This window comes from Cervus canadensis, chromosome 31 (assembly GCF_019320065.1).
Source record: "Cervus canadensis isolate Bull #8, Minnesota chromosome 31, ASM1932006v1, whole genome shotgun sequence".
Taxonomy (NCBI): Eukaryota; Metazoa; Chordata; class Mammalia; order Artiodactyla; family Cervidae; genus Cervus; species Cervus canadensis.
In genome coordinates this window covers 18,619,601-18,638,910 of record NC_057416.1, presented here as the reverse complement: position 1 = coordinate 18,638,910, position 19,310 = coordinate 18,619,601, and the positions used below count along the sequence as shown (strand labels likewise).

Here is a 19,310-nt window from a genome sequence, read left to right as displayed (position 1 = left end):
ATAACTGGCAAATGAATGCAAGAAAGTGACTAGTGGGATTTCCAATTATGGACATTTATGGAGATGTTTATGGATATTTATGGGAAAAAAGAACATCAATAAAACTGCATCATTAGAAACCAGTCTTAAAATTCCTGTACTTCTATGATTGGAAGATAACACAGCCACTGTTTTATTCTGAATTTAGTGATGGATGGTGTTATGTTGGAGTTCTGTCACAGGAAGTTTTGGAAATGTGTGTGTACGTGTGCGCACACGTGTGTTTCAAAAATTACTGCCTTTTTTTTTCCCCTTACCTTTTTTCTTCTGGCTCAAAATCATTTAAAATGACTGAAGAAAAGTAAGTATTGTGCAGTTAGTAATAGTACTGCCTGAGGACGTTCCAGACTGGAAAGCCTTTCTGATGGTTCGAGTCTGGTCAAGGATGAATGCCACCATGGAAATTAGAGGAGTAGGTGCCAAGGAGTGTCTCAGAGACTTGTTCAAAAGTTATCTTGTTAGCTAGAACAACTTTGGGTGCAAAATTAGAAGCTGTAAATCTCTGAACCAGCAGACCGGTAGGTACGAGTAAAACAAAACTGGTGAGGAAAACCACATGTTGAGTTTCGACAGGATTGGTTTTAGCATGTTAGAAAAAATCCCATATAGTGATTTTTGCTTGCTACAGAAAAGTTAGGATATTTGAGTACTGTGACTCTTCACAAAAAAAAACCCAAAAAACATTATGGGTGTTATTTAATTATAATTTTTCAATTTAAACTCTTTTTCTAAGATGAGTTCTAAATTCCAAAGGAAGAGTCACAGCACTCAAAGATCCTAACTTTTCTGTAATTATGGGTGTTGTTTGGGTCTTCCTGGTAGCTCAGTGGGTAAAGAGTCGGCTTGCAATGCAGGAGACCCCAGTTCAATTCCTGGGTCGGGAAGATCCTCTGGAAAAGGGATAGGCTACCCAATCCAGTATTCTTTGTCTACCCTGGTGGCTCAGACGGTAAAGAATCTGCCTGCAGTGTGAGAGACCTGGGTTTGATGCCTGTGTCGGGAAGATCCCCTGTGGGAGGGCATGGCAACCCACTCCCGTATTCTTGCCTGGAGAATCCCCATGGGCGGAGGAGCCTGGCGGATTATAGTCCACGGGGTCGAAAAGAGTGGGGCACGACTGAACCACTAAGCACACAGGAAGTGAGCTAGGTAATCCATGTTAGCTGTCCATAGTTCCCCCCTTAATTACTTTGACTTTGTTTTCCCTTCCGAACAATGCTTGTGAGGACTTCTTTCTGTGTGTATCTTCAAGATCTTTTTAAAGCTTAAAACTTGGTCATCGGAGATGCTGTAACTTTTTATTTCTTCCTCAAGTGAGTGAGAATGAAAGTAAGTCTAGATTCCTAAAATACATGCAAAACATGAACTTGGCATAAAAGGCTTTCATTTCCATGATTTTCAGAGACAGCTATTACTGGTTAAGAAAGAAAGTCTATGTGCTTCGCTTTTGCTGGGTTCACAATTTCAAAACATGTAGTGGCAAGTGTACCTGTGGGAGGTCCCTTTTTAAACTTTTTGCCAGTCATCTCAAAAGAGGTCAAATGTTTTGAAAAAGGCATGTACACTGAGATCCGCTTTGAAGGATGTGTTCAAGTTTTCTTCTGTCCAAGCATTCTTCTTTCTGCTTTAGAAGTGAAAAGAGAAGAGGTATTGAATCTTAAAGTTTCATACAATTACAGCAATTCATAGTGTATGAAAGTCTTTCTCAGAAAAGCAGTTTTTCCTTATATTGGGGGGAAATAAGGAATTAATTATTCAAGTCCTTTTTATTTTATGTTTCTGTATTTGAAGCCTCTGGAAGTTCAACCCCAAGTATGTAATCTCTCATACCTGACTTTTTTTTTTTGTAGGTTTTTTTCAGTTATAATTCCCCCAGGATTTTAGGCTGGTCCATTGTGTTGTATTGTTTTTTCTTCTGCTGCTCTAACTAGCTGACATATTAAAAATATTTCAAATATACTGAGATGATATTTTCCTTTCAAACAAACTGACAGACTTTGGATAAGAAAGAAATATTTATTTTTGGAAGGAGGGTAATCAGATTTTACTGTCAATGATATGCAGCAAGTATTACACAAGTAGATTTCAAGTATATTATCAACTGTGTTACTAAGTGTGCTAATATGTGAAGCAGAAGTATATATACTTACCTATAGTTTTTATTATATCTAACTAACAGTAACATATTGCTTTTAATTTCTTGGTTAAAGTATTTCTGCACAGAATATGAATTGTTTACAACTAATGTGGATTTTGAACTTTGAAAACATTTTTCCATTTCACAAATACTTTCCTGTTTTTGTCTGGCAGAGCCACATGCAGGTTTTAGAATAGCTTTCAACATGTTTGACACAGATGGCAATGAGATGGTGGATAAAAAGGAGTTTTTGGTGGTATGTATATTATTGGTTACATTTTATCAATACATATATTGCTTACTTATATTTTTTATGTTTTTGCATTACTTAGAATAACTGTTGTAGAAAAACGGCTTCCCTGGTGGCCCAAACAGTAAAGAATCCACCTGCAATGCCAGAGACTTGGGTCTGATCCCTGGGTTGGGAAGATCCCCTGCAGGAGGGCATGGCAACCCACTCTAGTACTCTTGCCTAGAGAATCCCCATGGACAGAGGAGCCTGGCAGGCTACAGTTCATGGGGTCGCAAAGAGTCAGACACGACTGAGTGACTAAGCACAGCACATTGTTGAAAAAAGAGTAAAAGTATTATGCTTTTACTTTAATAAAGTATATTATACTCATGTACTTTATTTTGAATTATTTTTACACTATAAAAATATAAATTTATTCAGTGTATAAAGATGATTATAGGGCTTCTGAGGTGGCTCAGTAATAAAGAATCCATCTGCCAATGCAGGAGACACAGGTTTGATCCCTGGGTGGGAAGATTCCCCCAGAGAAGGAGATGGCAACTCACTGTGGTATTCTTGCCTGAAAAATCTCATGGACAGAGGAACCTAGTGGGTTACAGTCCATGGGGTCTCAAGAGAGTCAGCCGTGACTGAGTGACTGAGCACACACACATGAAGATGATTATAATTGTTTACTCATATTCTGGAGGTTTGAAATGTATATTTTCCACAGAGTGAGTGACAGGCAAGCCTGGGCTGTTGTACATGCCCAGACCCTGTCATATCAGCCACCCAGCCACAGGCAGCTCTTTGCCATGAAACTTCCCTTCCTTCTCTTTAAAAGATTTACATTATTTTTTTTCTCTTCCATTCGTTGCTGCCTTGTATTCCAGTCTTAGCCCATTCTCCCATTGCCTTCCCTTGTCTTTGACCAAGGGCTGATAAGTGTGTTCTTGGTATTTGTTTTCCAGTCTTTCTTAACTACCTGGTCCCATGTTGGTGCTGTCCTGGCAGCATCATCAGCTACTCACTCATCTTAACCACTCTCTCCTGGAATTTTTCTCTTTTTACCCATGTATCCTGTATCTATGTCTGTGGCAAAATGCCTTTTCTGATTTTCTCCAAAACAGAGATTAACATTAGTTTACTCCTCCTAGTAACAAGGTCTTCCTTTATCCTTTATGTGCAACTCAATATTTACCTCTACTTGCTTAGCAAAAAGAGAAGGGGAAAATAACATAAATAGCCATTTCATTTTCTGTTTTTCCTTTGTAACAAGCCAATAAAAATCCCTTGGAAAACCTCTTAGATAGCTTAGTATTTTCTTCAGAGGCTGGAGCACAGAAGAGAAATTATGAAACCATTCTTTTCCATGGTAGGAAAGTGGCGAGAGGGAAATCCTCACCAGAACAAATTAGCAGCCGCTCAAAAGGAAGCAGGGAACTAATTACTGGGATCTGTCATAAGGCTTCCATGTAGCCCTTGGTCGAGTATAGCCCCTGAGCAAGTCTGGGGAGCTGGACCCACAAAGGGTCCCTCACTGCAGTGCTGCTTGCAATGGTGGGGAGGTGGGGAGTTTCATTGCAGTGGAGAGAGAGATGTTGCCAACATCCTAAGATGGGCAGACTTAGTTCACTGGAGCTCTGTCATGATAGTGTACAGCTGTACTTTAGGACTTTCAGAATGGGCCTTATAATCGAAACAGTATTCAACAGACTTTCTATGGCAACACGGCCAAGTTCCACCCCACTGTCTTAAAGGTTACCTTTTGGAACTCAGTGCATTGGAAGCTGCTTGTGTAGATGTCTTTGGGACTCTTATCTGTTTGTGGAGGTGGGAGGTAAAACATTCTTATAGAACTTCAATTTGTTTCTACTCTACACTCTTAAAAAAGTTGCTCTTCCTTTAAAGCAGTGGTCTACTCTGCAGTGGCCATACTAATGTTTTATTGTTCGTTGTTGTTTGTAAATGGCTAAGGGCTTCCAAGGTGGTGCTAGTGGTAAAGAACCTTCCTGCCAGTGCAGGAGATGTAAGAGACTCGGGTTCAATCCCTGGGTTGGGGAGATCCCCTGGAGGAGGAAATGGCAACCCACTCCAGTATTCTTGCCTGGAGAATCCCATGGACAGAGGAGTCTGGCAGGTTGCAGTCCACAGCATTGGACAGAGTCACACATGACTGAAGTGACTTAGCACGCATGCACATAAACAGCTAAGACTTCCTAAAAGCAGAGGTGGAGTTGGGCAGAGTTATTTGTAGATTTGTAAAATAGATTTGTAAAATCTATGATCCTCCTGCCTGTTTATAAAGTGAATATTAATAATGCTTGCTAAAGAGAAAAACTCTTTCACTAAGATAAAGTATGGAATATATGTGTTAATAAAATAATTTACAGTTTGTACTGTATTTTTAAATTGTTATTATATATCTTGGAATAAATTTTGGATTTCAGCTCTAGCCATACTAAGCGAAGTAAAAGAATTGAGATAGCTGTTCAAATTACACAGACAAGAACAGTGAGCTCACCAGAAAACTGAGATAAAGATAGGATTAAGCTTCCATGTGTAAAAGAGGATTTTAAACAGGAAATAATGCCATGTATAATAGGGTGTGTGTACTCAGTTGCTGTGTCTGACTCTTTTGTGACCCCATGGACTGTAGCCCACCAGGCTCTGTTCATGAAATTTCCCAGGCAGGAATACTGGAATGGGTTGCCACGTCCTCCTCTAGGGGATCTTCCCAACCCAGGGATTGAACCCATGTCTCCTGGGTCTCCTGCATTGGCAGGCAGGTTCTTTACCACTGAGCTACCTGGGAAGCCCATGTGTAATAGTAGCTAACATTTCTTGAAAAGTTACTGTGTGACAGGCAATGTGCTGAGTAATTGCTTGTAATGTTTACTCTGCACAACATTATTTTTATAAGACCTATCAATTATATCTCAGTAAAGCTAGAGAAAAAAAATATTGCCCTAAGGTAAGAATTTATTCATATTCCCCATATGGAAAACAAGCCTTAAATGATTGGAGTAACTTGCTCAAAAGGTTAGACATGCAGAGCCCATGTTCCTACCATTACCTGAAAGAGACCTTAGAGGTCATTCAGTCCATCTTCATTTCATGTATGAGCAAATTGGAGCCCAGTGAGGACCTGTCCCCATCCATAAAATTGGCTTATGACAGAAGATGGGCTCAAGCCTAGACCCCTGACTCCTGGTCCAGTGTCCTTGATTCCTCAGTAGGCTTCATCTCTTTTTATGTATATGCCACAGGCTCCATGTCTTTGTGTCTTAGCAATAAAGTTAAACTATAGGAGATACTATCATAAAGTAAAACTATATGGTGGACCAAAGGCTCTATTTCCTTTTTCTTAGGAAAAAACTGGTATTAGAAAATGTATTCATACTAGTTTTAATGTTCCTGGTGTAATGAAGCTAATTATTTTCTTTGTTCTTAGAATATATCTAGCATGGGGTGTTAGATAGGTTCCCAGAAACTCTTATCAGGTGTTTGATTTTTGATTGGTTTTCTCTTCAGCTTCAGGAAATATTCAGGAAAAAAAATGAAAAGAGAGAAACTAAAGGAGATGAAGAAAAGCGTGCAATGCTGGTAAGAATAATTTATAATGGTTTCAGGTGGGTTTTCTAGGTAAGAATTGTTTTATTCATGTTGAGAAATAGTAATTAAAGCCTTAACTTTGGATCTGTTTCTTGAAAACTTTCTAAAGTTCTTATGTAGAAAAACTTCAGTATTTATATACTTTGATATCAATATTTCTATCAAGTATTGATATTAAACATCTGTATCCATAACCATATTCATTAAATCATTTTCATCCATATTGTTGTTATCCATGAGATTTGAAGGGTATATCATATAATAGGTTAATACAGATCATTATGCATGTAAAAATTTAAAGGTGAATTGCAAAGATTTAATTATACATGTGAGTAAATTTAGTGGTACTATATAGTATGAATGTTGAAGCAAAAACAAGGAAATAATATGTTTTTTTGCATTCATAGAAATACATATTATAGATTCTTCTTCTGAGAAGAGTCTTGTTTCACTTTATTTTGAAAGTAGAGTTAAGCAACATTTCCCTCCATTTTCCTTCTAGTTTTCTTTTTGCTTGTCCCAAGTAAGTATTTCAGCCTGACAACATCCCAGGTTCACTTAATAAAAATAACAGACAGGTACTAAGACTTTAGTATGAGGCATTATATTAGATGCTTTGCATGCATTTTCTCTTTTAATCTACCAAACAGTTCCCTTATTATCTATAGTTATAAATGAGAAAACTGACACTTGGAAAGGTTAGTATCTTGTCCAAAATTCCATAACTATTAAATGGCAAAGCCAAGATTTGAAACCATGGCTGGCCAGCTCCAAAACCTATACTTTTACCTATTGTATCATATTTCTTCCTCTGGTACTTAGATAGCAGAAACATGGTGAATTTTGTTAGTATGTAAATGATAATTGTTTCATTTGCAAATTAGTGGCCCTGTGAAATAGTTTAATTGGTTTATTTGGAATTCAAATAATTAACTTCAAAGAGTTGCAACACTTTTTATTTTTCTCACTGTTACAAGCATATATATTAGGTTTTTTTAAACATGGGTTATCTGTAGCAGATGAGTGTCATTTTCATCCCAGTAGATTTACAAATATGTGTTTATATTAATAAAAGCAGATTATCAGGATTATGAATGTTTATTATTTCTCAGAATATTTGACTATGGTATATTTATCAGTATTTTTTTAACCTCCCCGATAGACTAAATTATAGAAGACACTTGTAGAGACACTCTCTATTGATAATATACTAAAAGAGTAAACAATTATTTTAACTTTGATGGATTGCCAGTGATTGACTGGATAGGCAAGTTGTTGATAAAATATCATTTAGGAGGTTGAATTATGTTAATGAATCTTTTGGTATACCTCAGTGATAAAGTAGATAGTGTTTCAGTGGATACAGATTTAATTGTTTGTTTATTTGTACTAATTCCAGAAAAGACTTACGGATCTTCCAGTAAAGTAACAATCCTATTCTAATCAGTAACCTTTACTAAAATACCTAAGTGAGTAACAAAGGGAGAGAGGAAAGGGAATAATAATAGCAGACAACCCACATTGGGAAAAGCTACCATGTAGCACAAAAGCTTCATTGCATCCCAGGTGAAGTAAATTTAATACTGATGATATAATGCAAATAAGTTCATAACAGTAATACAGTAAAACTTTATTAACTTGGATTATTTAGGGAAAGTCTATCTGAATTATGAAATCTAAATTATATCAGTATACCCCAAATTGTGTTATTTTATATGAACATACGTAGATCAGTGAAACATCATCTAGCAAATACATGGGGAAGGAGACTTGTTTTAAAGAACAGATAAAAATAACTTATAAGTATTCTGTCACTTACTTATGTGGAAACGAATGCTTGCTAAAGACGCACTGATCTATCTCCATAGGTCCCAGGGATATTTATCTAGAGTTCAATTAATGCTCCTGGAATCTCACTTATAGAATTTAGCTATCTGAACTATTTCTTAAAAACAATCCAGAAATAATCTTTAGTTCAGCTTCTGAACTAAGCAACACTCTAGGACAGTACAGCTCTCTTCAAATATTTTTTTACTGTGTTTTACAATAATAGTAATAATTAGTGGTAACATTGTTAATAGCTGTCACATTTTAAACAATGCATATCTGAACTGATGAGATTTTTGAGTTTTGAAACAATTGAAATTTAGCTTATGGTGAAAATATATAGATTATGTTAGACATTGTAGGAGTCAGATTTTCAAGTTTTGACTATTAGCTCTGCCATTCATTACTTCTGTGACCTTGAACCAGGTCCTTAAATTTTTCTGTGCCTCAGTTTCTTCATTTGTACTAGAATAGGAGTAATGAGCACATATGATGATTATGGGGGTTAAATGAGTTAAACCGTGTAGCCACTTAACAGGGTATGAAATATAATAAATACTCAAAAAGATTAGCTAATTGTGAAACATGAAATTCTCTTTTAATTAGTAGAACATTTTAAACTGAATAGTACATCCCCAAATCAAAAATTAGGCAAGACTAAATTTTAAAATATTTACATATCAAAATGAACTATGCTTCAGAAGAGAGAAATGAGCATAATATTTCTTGGGACACTTACCGTGTGCTAAGGTCTGTACTATCTCCATTATACATGTTACTGTCATTTAGTCCTCATTACATTTCTCTCAGGTAAGTCTTCACACCTTTGCACAGAAGAGAAAACCATCTCAGAGAGGTTCATTAAGTTGCCTGGGCCCACGGCACTAACAGGTGTGAGCAGGATTCCAGCATAGGTCTCATGCCATCCCCACTGCCATGCTGCTGCATCGAGGTCTGCCCCCTCATCGCACATGGAATTGCTGAAGCATGTCTCAGGAAAACTGCGTACTTCGGAGTACCATGTTTAATTCAAAGCAATAGTTCCATCAAAAAGTTATAGTGAAAGTGGTTGAAATGAGCACAGGTTCACTTAATGTTTAATTATACGAGATTTAAAAAACTTTGCTACTCATCTTTAACATTTATCCCACTTGTACTGTGTGCGTGCTCTATAGAGAATGTAGCATAATGATTTGCCCTTCCTAATTGATTATTTTGTCGTCTTTTTCTTTTTTTTCTTTTGCTATACTTGGGTTCATTCTGAAATGTGACACTTCATTTGGCCCTTTGTGCTCTATGTCAGCGTCTTCAACTTTATGGATACCATTCTCCTACTAATAGTGTATGTACAACCCTTTAAATGTTCTTTATGTAAATAGCCCTCACCTGTTATACTTGACAATGCTATTTCTTTTATAAAGCCAGATCTACTATTGAGACTGTTTAGGAATTTATTGAATATAATAATGTGAAACCAAGCCCCCAGTTTTTATTTCCTTCCTGGACTTATAAGAAAACTATAAACTTACAGAGCAATTTTTTCTCTTTAGCTTTAGATTAAAATGAAGTGAAGGTGAGTGAACAAGAACCTAAAACTCTGGCAGAGTGATTGACCTTTTGTATTTTTCAGTGGTATTTGAAGAGTTAAGTACAGTTTATGGAGCAGATTCTCAGGCTCTGCTCCTACAGGACACAGGTATTTTGAGAGCTAGATCTCTCCATCTGATGTACAGTCTTTTCTTAATTTTAACCAAAGATATTAATGGATAAACTTTTGCTAGTTCTCAGTATTTCTCCCCATTTTTTCCTAAAACTTTTGATGCCTGCCTACTGCCTTTAGTCTCTACAAAAGTCTTGTATAAGATTGCACTTGATATGTTCAATATATCACTGTATCATGTTGTTTCTCAAAGAGGATTATGATCTTCAAACTCGTTTTTTCCTGAAAAAGCTGGGAGTTCTTGCAGATGATCTTCCAGATGTACTCTTCTCGTGCTACGCTTTTGTTGTTTTCTTTCTCCCAGAAAGTCATAGCTTATGGATTAGCCCAGTTGCTACACAACTGAGAATAGGCCATGGTCTCTTCTGAATGTAAAAGGCACAGTCCATTTGATTTTCCCTGGCGTCCTTAAGTCACTTAGACAGATCCCTCAAATTATACAAATCCACCTGAGAGAAACTCTCGAATTTACAGTGACCTACTAAGGATTGTCCTACTGAAAGGTTCCACTATAGTGTAGACTCTAGCTGTGTGCCTCCTGAAACTGATATTTAATAAAAATTCCATACTATAACAACTAATTCTCTTTGAGACTCAAGTATACACTAAAGACTGATGCAGCATAAAATAAACCTAAAATATCTTATCTAAGTCACAAGGAATGGACCTAGAATGGGTTGGAAAACAAGCCAAGTCCATGGGAATCTTATGACTGACTAGTTGTTTTGATTCCTTACAAGATACTTTAAAATTTTTCTGCAAAATTCACTGTTTTCCATGAAATAAAGCTTTATTTATTTATTTATTTCCATGAAATAAAGTGTTCTCTTAAAATTTTAAAAAGATTTCTCTGTTAATTATTTCAAAAATATATAAGAATTTGAAAGATGGAAATCTCAGAGATTTTAATGCCACATGCCCTGTGAAACTTAATAAATGTTAATAATAATTATGACTTTGTTATTTATTTTTCTAATCTAATATGTCATTGCATGAGCCATTTTTCCAACTGTGGCAGTTTATATATTTCCTTTAAACTCATAAATAATTTTCATTTAAGAGACAAGCATTTTTTTAAAATAATGCATTTCAGAGTAGTATTGTTAAAAAGAAACAGGTACTAATATGGTTCTAGTTTAAGCCATATATACAAATTATAGTTACTTAGACATTAAGAGAATAATATTGAGAAGCAGATTTAAATTACATGTTTCATTTATATTATGCTTGCTTATTTAATAAGAAGGTAATTTACATTTTATTGTGGTTATATATATATATATATATATATTTTTACTTAAAACATCTTTTTTTTCCATCTAAGAATATAAAATACATATAAAGTGATGTAACATGATGTCATTTTATTATCCAGTCTTCACTGGATTACATGATTTTTCAAGTTGTATAAACTAATAGGAAATTTTTGCTCAGAAAGGAATGATTATTTTGAAAAACAGTCAAACCAAACAAGGAAAACTGATTTAAATTAGAAAAAAGCCTGAACATTTATATGAAATATCAGTGATATATGTCATACAAATATAATAGTATAATGTTATGACTTAGCTGGCAATTATCTGCTAGTTTCCAGAACTGTAGATCAACTGGAGTGATAAAGTATCTAAGTTCAGTATAGTTCATGGAACTAATTATAACCTCAGATTCTACCTTTAGGAATAAGTTCCTTCAGGAAATGCAGTACCTCTGGATTTTACTATTACAGATGGAGGTTCTGTGGTGTCTGTAGTAGCCAGTTCCAAAATTTAATCATTCCTATGGTAGATTTTGCCTCTACTCTGTCAGATTATCCCTTCCTACAGTGTAAGATTGAACATGCTCCTTTGTTATTCTGGAAGATAGTTACATTATAGCCTTTTTTGTTCCAAATAACCCTAATTCTTTTCATATTTCTCATATAGTCAACTCTTGATTATCTTACTATGGTGATGAAAAGAAATGTAAAACATCCAGAAGAATAAATAATGCAAACATGAGGTCACTAATGCAAAGTCAAGGCATGACTTTGACATGCCTTATATTTGACAAATTTTTAAAGATTATTATCCAGATTTCGTTGGAGTCCAAAAATGTACCAGGTATTATATAATTTTTTAACATGCATTGAACTTGTTTTATGGACTAAAACAATGCCAATATTCATAAATGATCTTTGTTTGAAAAGAATGTGTATTCTCCAACTTGGGGTACAGGGATGTAATATATGCATGATCAAACATATTAAGTATGTGTTTTAAATCTCTATCATTACTAATTTTTTGTCCACTTGTTTGGTCAAATAATGTGTTAAATTACACATTCCTAAGATAGACTTATTAATTTCTACCTGTAATTCCAGTTTTATTTCATATATTTCTAAGCCTTGTTATTGCCTCTATAGGAATAAATTTAGATCACTTAAATCATCTTAGCAAATTAAATCTTTGATTAAATACTATCCTTAGATCTCTAGAAATGTTTGTGTTAAAAATCTATTTTAGTTGTCAAATATACTACCTTTATTTTTGTTAACATATGACTTTTCCCTTTTTGTGTTTTTTACTATCTTATTTTTACCTCTAGTAATGATGAAGCTTTCCTTGATTTTTTTAAAATATATATTTTAGTTTGGAAATTTACTGCTGATAGAATGTAAATATGAAATAAAAAATAATAGAAGTTTACTATATAATATAGATCAAGAAATTAAACATTACCTTTACTATGCCCCAAGAACCCCCTTCATATATCTCCAGTCATAATCCTTCTTCTCCTGGAAAAGATAGTCACAATCATGACCTTTATGTCAGTCACTACTTTGTCATTTTACAACCTTTTTATGTATCTTAAATGATACAGTTTGGTTTTGCCCACTTTTGATCTTCAATTAAATGAGATCGTATTATATGAGTTCTTCTGTGTCTTGCTTCTTTGACTCATTATCATGATTGTCAGCTTCATCTACGTTACTGAATCTAATGAATGGTCCTAGTTCATTCATTTTTATTACTATAAGCAACAGTGCCCAAATGTTTTCGTCTCGGGACCCCTTTACATTGTTGAAGATTATTGAGAATCCAAAGAAGTTTTGTTCATATTTTGGATATATTTATCTATATTTACCATATTAGAAATTAAAACTCAGAAATTTTAAAATAATTATTTGTATATTTAAAATAATAAAAACTCACTTGTTATCATAAACTTTTTTATGAAAAATAACTTTTAAAATGTAATGAGGAAAGTAGTATTTTTACAATCATTTCAAATCTCTTTGACATCTGACTTAATAGAAGACAGCCGGTTTCTCTTAGATGCTTCTGTATTCAGTCTGTTGCAGGATATTGTTTTGGCAACAAATACTATCAGTTGTTTCCCTTGAAGCGACAGGCTTACTGGGTTCATTTTCCAAAAAGATGTCTGCCGTATACCAAGGTCTAAATAACCATAGTTTGTCTTATCAGTTGTTCTTTCAAGTAAAAATGAAGGATCATGAAAAAAGTGACTAATTTACCTTGCAACATAAATCACCACCTGGATGTTTTTTCTCAGACAGCCATAGTACTTCATTAGCAGAAGTGCTTTATGCTTGCTTCCCTTCACACTGAATGTTAAAAAGATGTGTGCTCAAAGATCAAATTAACAAAATTATGGTTTCTGTTCTTTAGCAAGTATATTCTTAAGTGAATTTTATTTTAATGTGAGTATATGAAACTGAAGACTGTGACCGTGTCTGAAGAATGTAAAGACTTTGGTCTTTGGTCCCACTGCTCTCATTGCACTAAGGCTTCAGAAATTCTACCCACCATGGCTTTTGTACCTGAAAATACAGTACAAAAGGCAGATAGTGTCCTTAAGATGCTTTAAGATACATCTACATTATATTTTGTCTAGTTTTTTCAGTTGTTCTCAGTGAGAAAATTGGCATTGTTTTCTAGCTTCTCATTACTAGAAGCCTGGTTTATCATTTTCAACCTATTTTTTTCCTTATATTTTGGATACGTCTTATTTTAAGTGTATCTTATGTACTTTATCAGTTTCTTTTTTCTGGGTGGATAACATGGGCTTTTTAATTGGAAATTCAGTTTATATTACTGTGATGACTAACTTATTTGGATTTACTTTAACCTTTCTATATACTGTTTTTTTTTTCTTCTTTGTTTGTATTACCTGGATTTATTTTTAGTTTAGAAGACATTCACTGTATTTCTTTTCTTTATGTAGTTATTCTTGAAATTTTAGTAAATATACTTAAAATAATAAAGTCTTAGATTGGACCATATCTTTATTCTCTTTCTCAAAAATAGAGTTTAAAATTTCTTTAGTACCATTCTTTCTGCTCCTGTCATGTGTACTTAAAACAACGTCTATCTACCCTTGTCTTTTTTAATCCACCAAGTTAGACTTCTAAAATATGTATCAGCCATGTTTGTTTCAAATTACTTATATATTTGCTATTCTTTTCTCAGTAATTCCCTCTTTAATTTCCCCCTTCTTAAATCTTATAATCTTATACTCACAAAGTGTATCCTCAAGTGATGATCTTCTGATAATTTTTTTAAACCCTCTCTCAGGAAATCTCTTTATTCTGCCCTTATTTTTTTTTCCAGTTTATTGAGATATAGTTGACATATAACATGGTATCAATTTATGGTATATAACATAATTTGATATATGTATTTATCACAAAATAATCACCACAGTAAGTCTACTTGACATCTGTCCCATCACATAGTTACAGTTTTTTTTCCTTGTGATGAAAACTAAGATGTATTGTCTTAGCAGCTTCCAGTACACTGTACAGTATTGTTAACTGTAGTTACATGCTGTATGTTAATTACATCCCCAAGACTTACTTATCTTATTCCTGGTAGTTTGTACCTTTTTACCACCTTCACCCAGTTCCCTCCCACCTCCAGCCACTTGCCTCTGGCAACCACCAGTCTCTTCCATTTCTGTGGATTTGTTTGTTTGTTTTAATTGAGACATAATTTGCATTTAATATTATATTAGCTTCAGGTGTATAATGATTTGATATATGTATACATGCCATTATTTTGAAAGCTAATTTTATTAGGTATATTACAGATTGACATTTGTTCTCAGCAAATTGTGATGTCATTCTAGTCTTCTGGCTTCTATTGTTGAAATTGAAAAGTCCGCTCTGGATCTAATTATTCTTTTGTAGTTAATCTGTTTTCTTTCTGGGTGCTTTTAAGGTTCTCTTTGCCTTTGGTATTCTACAATTTTCTTACAATCTTTCTGCTTTTATTTATCGTGAAATTTATTGGGCTTCTCAAATATGAGGATTGTTTGCTTTCATTATTTCTTGAATGTTTACTGCCAGTGTCTCTCTGAATGTTTCCTCTCTCCCATTTTCTCAACTGTGACTTTCTAGAGCTTTCATAGATATTCATGTTTCATGTCTGTCAACTCCTCTTTAATTTGCCACATTATTTCTTTTCACACTGCATTCTGTATAGTTTATTCATATTACCTTTAAGTTTAATGATTTTCTCTCTATCTGTATATAGTTCAATTCAGTTAAATTTCAGTGGTTTGTTTTTCATTTCTAGAAGTTTTACTTTTTCTGATCACCCTAATAATTTTCATAGTCTGTTTTTCCTAAAAAAAACCTGTCACATGCAACTTCATATTCTTTAAATTTGTTAAGCTTATTTTGTGCTCCATATTTAATCATTTCAGTATCTGAAATCTGCAGCTCTGGTTCTGTTGTTTCTTTTTTTCTGCTAGTTCCTACTTGTGATGACTTACGTTCTTTCATGGAAGGGCATGGCAACCCACTCCAGTATTCTTGCCTGGAGAATCCTATGGACAGAGGAGCCTGGCAGGCTACAAGTCCATGGTGTTGCAAAGAGTCCGATATGACTGAAGCGACTTACCACGCATGCAGTCTCATATTATGAGCATGAATTTGTTGGAATGTGTCTGTGGTGATTCTTGCAGGGCTGGGTTAACGGTGTGTGTTTTCCAGGAAGACTTGTGTGGGGGTGTATTTCTGTGATACACTGCAGAGACCTGCAGCACCGTGTGACTTTAAATTACAGTTCTCAGACTATGGTGTCTCAGGGCACAGTTGTCGTATTGGCGCAAATTATAAAGATGTAATTTTCTTTTCTTTGTTTATATTTTTCTGTGTGTGTTTTTAAATATCACTAATAGCAAAGACAGTTTCCTGCCCAATTCTATGGGCTGCTATTTTGGGATTTTTTTTTCCTCTAGTTTGCATTATCTCTGGGTATAACCTTTCTCAAATATACTATATATATAGTTTATTTGCCTATCTGGGCATGAACAACCTTAGGGCACCACTGTTCTGCTTCCCACAGTGGTATATTCCCATCTCTAAATCAGTCTTTTTTTCCCTCTAATCACCTTTTTTCTTCCTTTCTTCTATCCTCCCATTCTCCCTCATTTTATTTCCTTCCTTCTTTCCTACTGTCTTTGTTTGAGCTGCAATATAAAAAATACCATAAAGTGGATGACTTATGATGAATAATCATTTTTTTCATAGTTCTGAGAGCTATGGAAGTCCAAGGTCAGCAAGCCAGCAGCCTCAGTGTGGTAGTTGCTGAGAGCCTACTTCCTGGCACCTTCTCACTGTGTCCTCAGGTGGTGGAAGGGGAAGGGAGGTCTTTCAGGCCTCTTTGCTAAGAGCAACAATCCCATCCTTGCAGGCTCTGGCCTCATGACCTAATCACCTCCCAAACGCCCCACCTCCTCCTGATGCCATCGCCTTGGGGGTTAGGGTTCCAGTACCTGAATTCTTCACACTTAGCTTCTTCCTTTCTCTCTCTCTTCCTCTTTTCCTTCCTTTCTTCCTCCTCTCTCTCTCTTCTATTCTCAGAACATACATTTTTTCCTATAGCGATCCATGTCAATATAGGTTTTCAAACTAATTTTATCCTTTCATATGTTGTAAATATTTTTAATGTCATCAAAGTCTGTGTATGATGGCTGGGAGGGGTGATGGTGACCAGTGTTTGAAAGTAGGGGAGAGGCCTGGCTTCACAAAACAAATCTCCTGTTATCCTCCTAACAATTGTGCAGTAAGCCTTATTTTCTAGTTTCATTGGTTTAACAATCCTTTTCTTTATTGTATACCAACTTTCTAGTTACAGTTTAAAAATATATCCACAGTCAAAATATTTAGATGACAGAGTATTTAATCTAGTAACAATTTATCAAAGTTCTATTATATCTATGGAAAAGAAAAAGAACTGTGTTAGCTCTCTACTCAGCTAATTTTGCTTGGTAAAAGCTTATTTAGTTACTAAAGGGCGTGATGAGCACACTCTCTTGCCATATTACTATGTTTCCTGTTATGGTAGTAAATATATCTATGTTATATAAGTGACTCCTGCTCAATGATACCTTATTATTAACATTTTATTAAGAGTTTATTAAAATATGGGCAGTAGGCAGTGTTTTCTAGTTCATAATAGTGAATTAAAATATAGGTCTTTGAAATAATTCCCAGATGCTTATAATTTCATTAGGGGCACTGGACTTTTGAAAATTAACACACACAAGAAATGAGAATTCTCTCATCGTCAGCCACTCACTCCTAAGTTTATTATGCAGCATTTTCTTCTCACAGTAACCCAAAGAAGACCAAGCCTGAGAATCTGTGAAATCTTCCCTGATAAATTCTGACAGAAACCAGATTTAATTACTTTTGTTTATACAGCCCAAGTTAAGCTTGAAGTTCTGCAGTTCATATGAAGATTAGACAACACTTCTTCATCTTGATTATCACCTTCAGACTAGCCTGTGCTGAGGTAGAAGCTGGTGCTGTGTCCTTGGGATTAAACCAGAAAGTACCTGATCTATTTACCATAGACACACTTACCAAATCCTTGGTTAGCTCTGAGTGGTTTGCCTGAAACTCACTACTTCTTTCTGACAAGTTTTGGATTAATCTAAATTTTCTCTAACGTATGGGTGTGGTCATTTTGATTCTTTGGTGCACTAACATATGCTAGCTAACAATTCATTTTTAAGTTAAGCAGAATTTCCCTAGGTTGCTATAAAATTACCAAAGTCTCCTCCAAATGAATTTACTTCACACAGGTGTGAATAAAATTTTTATTTCACACTTTCTTAGAAGTGATGTATGTCTCAGTAGAAGGGCATGGGCCGGGGAGTGAAGGAGGTGATTTTTTGACAAAGCCACATTGTACTTAGAAATAGTGGTTATGTACGTTACCGCTTTGAAAATGGCCTGGGTTTACCAGCGATGTAATACAATACTGTTGTGTGCAGCAGAAAACAAAAAAGGTAAGCTAATGTGTTTTCTTTCCAAGTTTGGCTAGAAGAGATTTAGATGTATAAATTATCATTGTTTGGGACTGTTCTTTAGATTTCAGTTGTGCTTCTTAAAAACTTCCACAGGTACTTAAAACAGACGCTGAGGAACTCGTCTCCAGAAGCTACTGGGATACACTGAGACGTAACACAAGCCAAGCACTCTTCTCAGACCTCGCAGAGGTATAATCAAACCTCAGCCAGGTCCTGGTACCACATGCCACTTTCTTAATCTGGTCCTTGTTTCATTTTAGAGTCACAGTGATGAAACCAAAAATGTATTTTGTATTTTCCCTTTTCTCCAGGAAAGCAATAATTCCTATAAATAAATTGGTATATTTGAATATGTCAGCTGTGCTGGCAGGGGCTGCAAGGTCACCTTTAATTGTCTAAATCTACCTGCTTGTTGTAGAAAACTTGACTTTCCAACCTAATTAAAAGGAAATATTATTTTTCACTTTAGGATTACTTTCAGGAAATTTGAAAATACTATTTATAGTTTCACTGACTCTTTTAACCTTATAAACTTCAATGTTACATGAACTTAGTAAAAGATATCTAATGCTTTAGAGTTACAGTAGATTGAAACAATCCAGTTTCCCACTATTCACAGTGAGCAGCTTACCAAGGGTGGGCATGGGGGCATTGTGCTAAGAGCAGTCGGTCCAGGAAGGGAGGAACATTTTTCCTTGACATTGGTTAGGATTGCCAGTGCATGGAAAATGAAAAGCAGACCGACCATTACATCATTCATTATTGTTTTTGAATTCCATAGAGACATGTACCTTTTTGCTGCACTCAGGCGGACGGCTCCCACCACCCCACTCTCTTTTTGCCCGTTAATAGGAATTTGTCATTTTAAAAGATGGGCTATGTGTTGTAGATTGAATACTGTTCTATGTTTCCTATTAAGAATTTTTAAGAACTTTATTTATTTATTAGAGATGACTAGCTGGCTTATCATAAAGGACTTTTTCAGTAAATACCAAGAAATGTATTTTTTCATTATCTTTTTGTCTTTAAAGTTGGCTTCTCATTTCTTTTTCTAAAGTTTTGTTTTTAAAAATTACAATTAAAAATATCTAGAAAAGTAAACTGGATCAGATATGACTTCTGTTACCCATATATACTGTGTTACTCAACTGACATCTTGATAGCATGGTAGACACTTAGAAATGCTAATTTTGCCACTTGTGCTCAATTTTAAAATCCTAAAACATAGAATAAAGCATTTGCCCTATATTTAGTCTGTATGTGATATATAAATATGATGATTATGGCTAGTAATTATTAATGTTTAAAAATCACCTTTTTAAATTCTAGCTATTTGGGGGCATAAAGTGCTAATGGATATTCCACTTACACATATTTTAGAAGTGCTTAATTCTGTAATCATTTATGTAGGCACATAG

The 19,310-nt window shown here is 34.8% G+C and overlaps 1 protein-coding gene across 3 annotated transcripts in view; it reads left to right on the top strand.

Moving 5' to 3' along the window:
- The window catches only part of MICU3 (mitochondrial calcium uptake family member 3), a 77,018-nt gene that overhangs the window by 40,661 nt on the left and 17,047 nt on the right, over window positions 1-19,310 (top strand). For 2 of the 3 annotated variants that reach the window (XM_043454278.1, XM_043454276.1), the window contains 4 exons: window positions 2,350-2,432; window positions 5,943-6,014; window positions 9,154-9,192; window positions 17,986-18,081. In XM_043454278.1, coding sequence (XP_043310213.1) covers window positions 2,350-2,432; window positions 5,943-6,014; window positions 9,154-9,192; window positions 17,986-18,081 — 290 coding nt within the window. The remainder of the gene's footprint in view (window positions 1-2,349; window positions 2,433-5,942; window positions 6,015-9,153; window positions 9,193-17,985; window positions 18,082-19,310) is intronic. The other variant, XM_043454277.1, reaches the window with a different exon arrangement.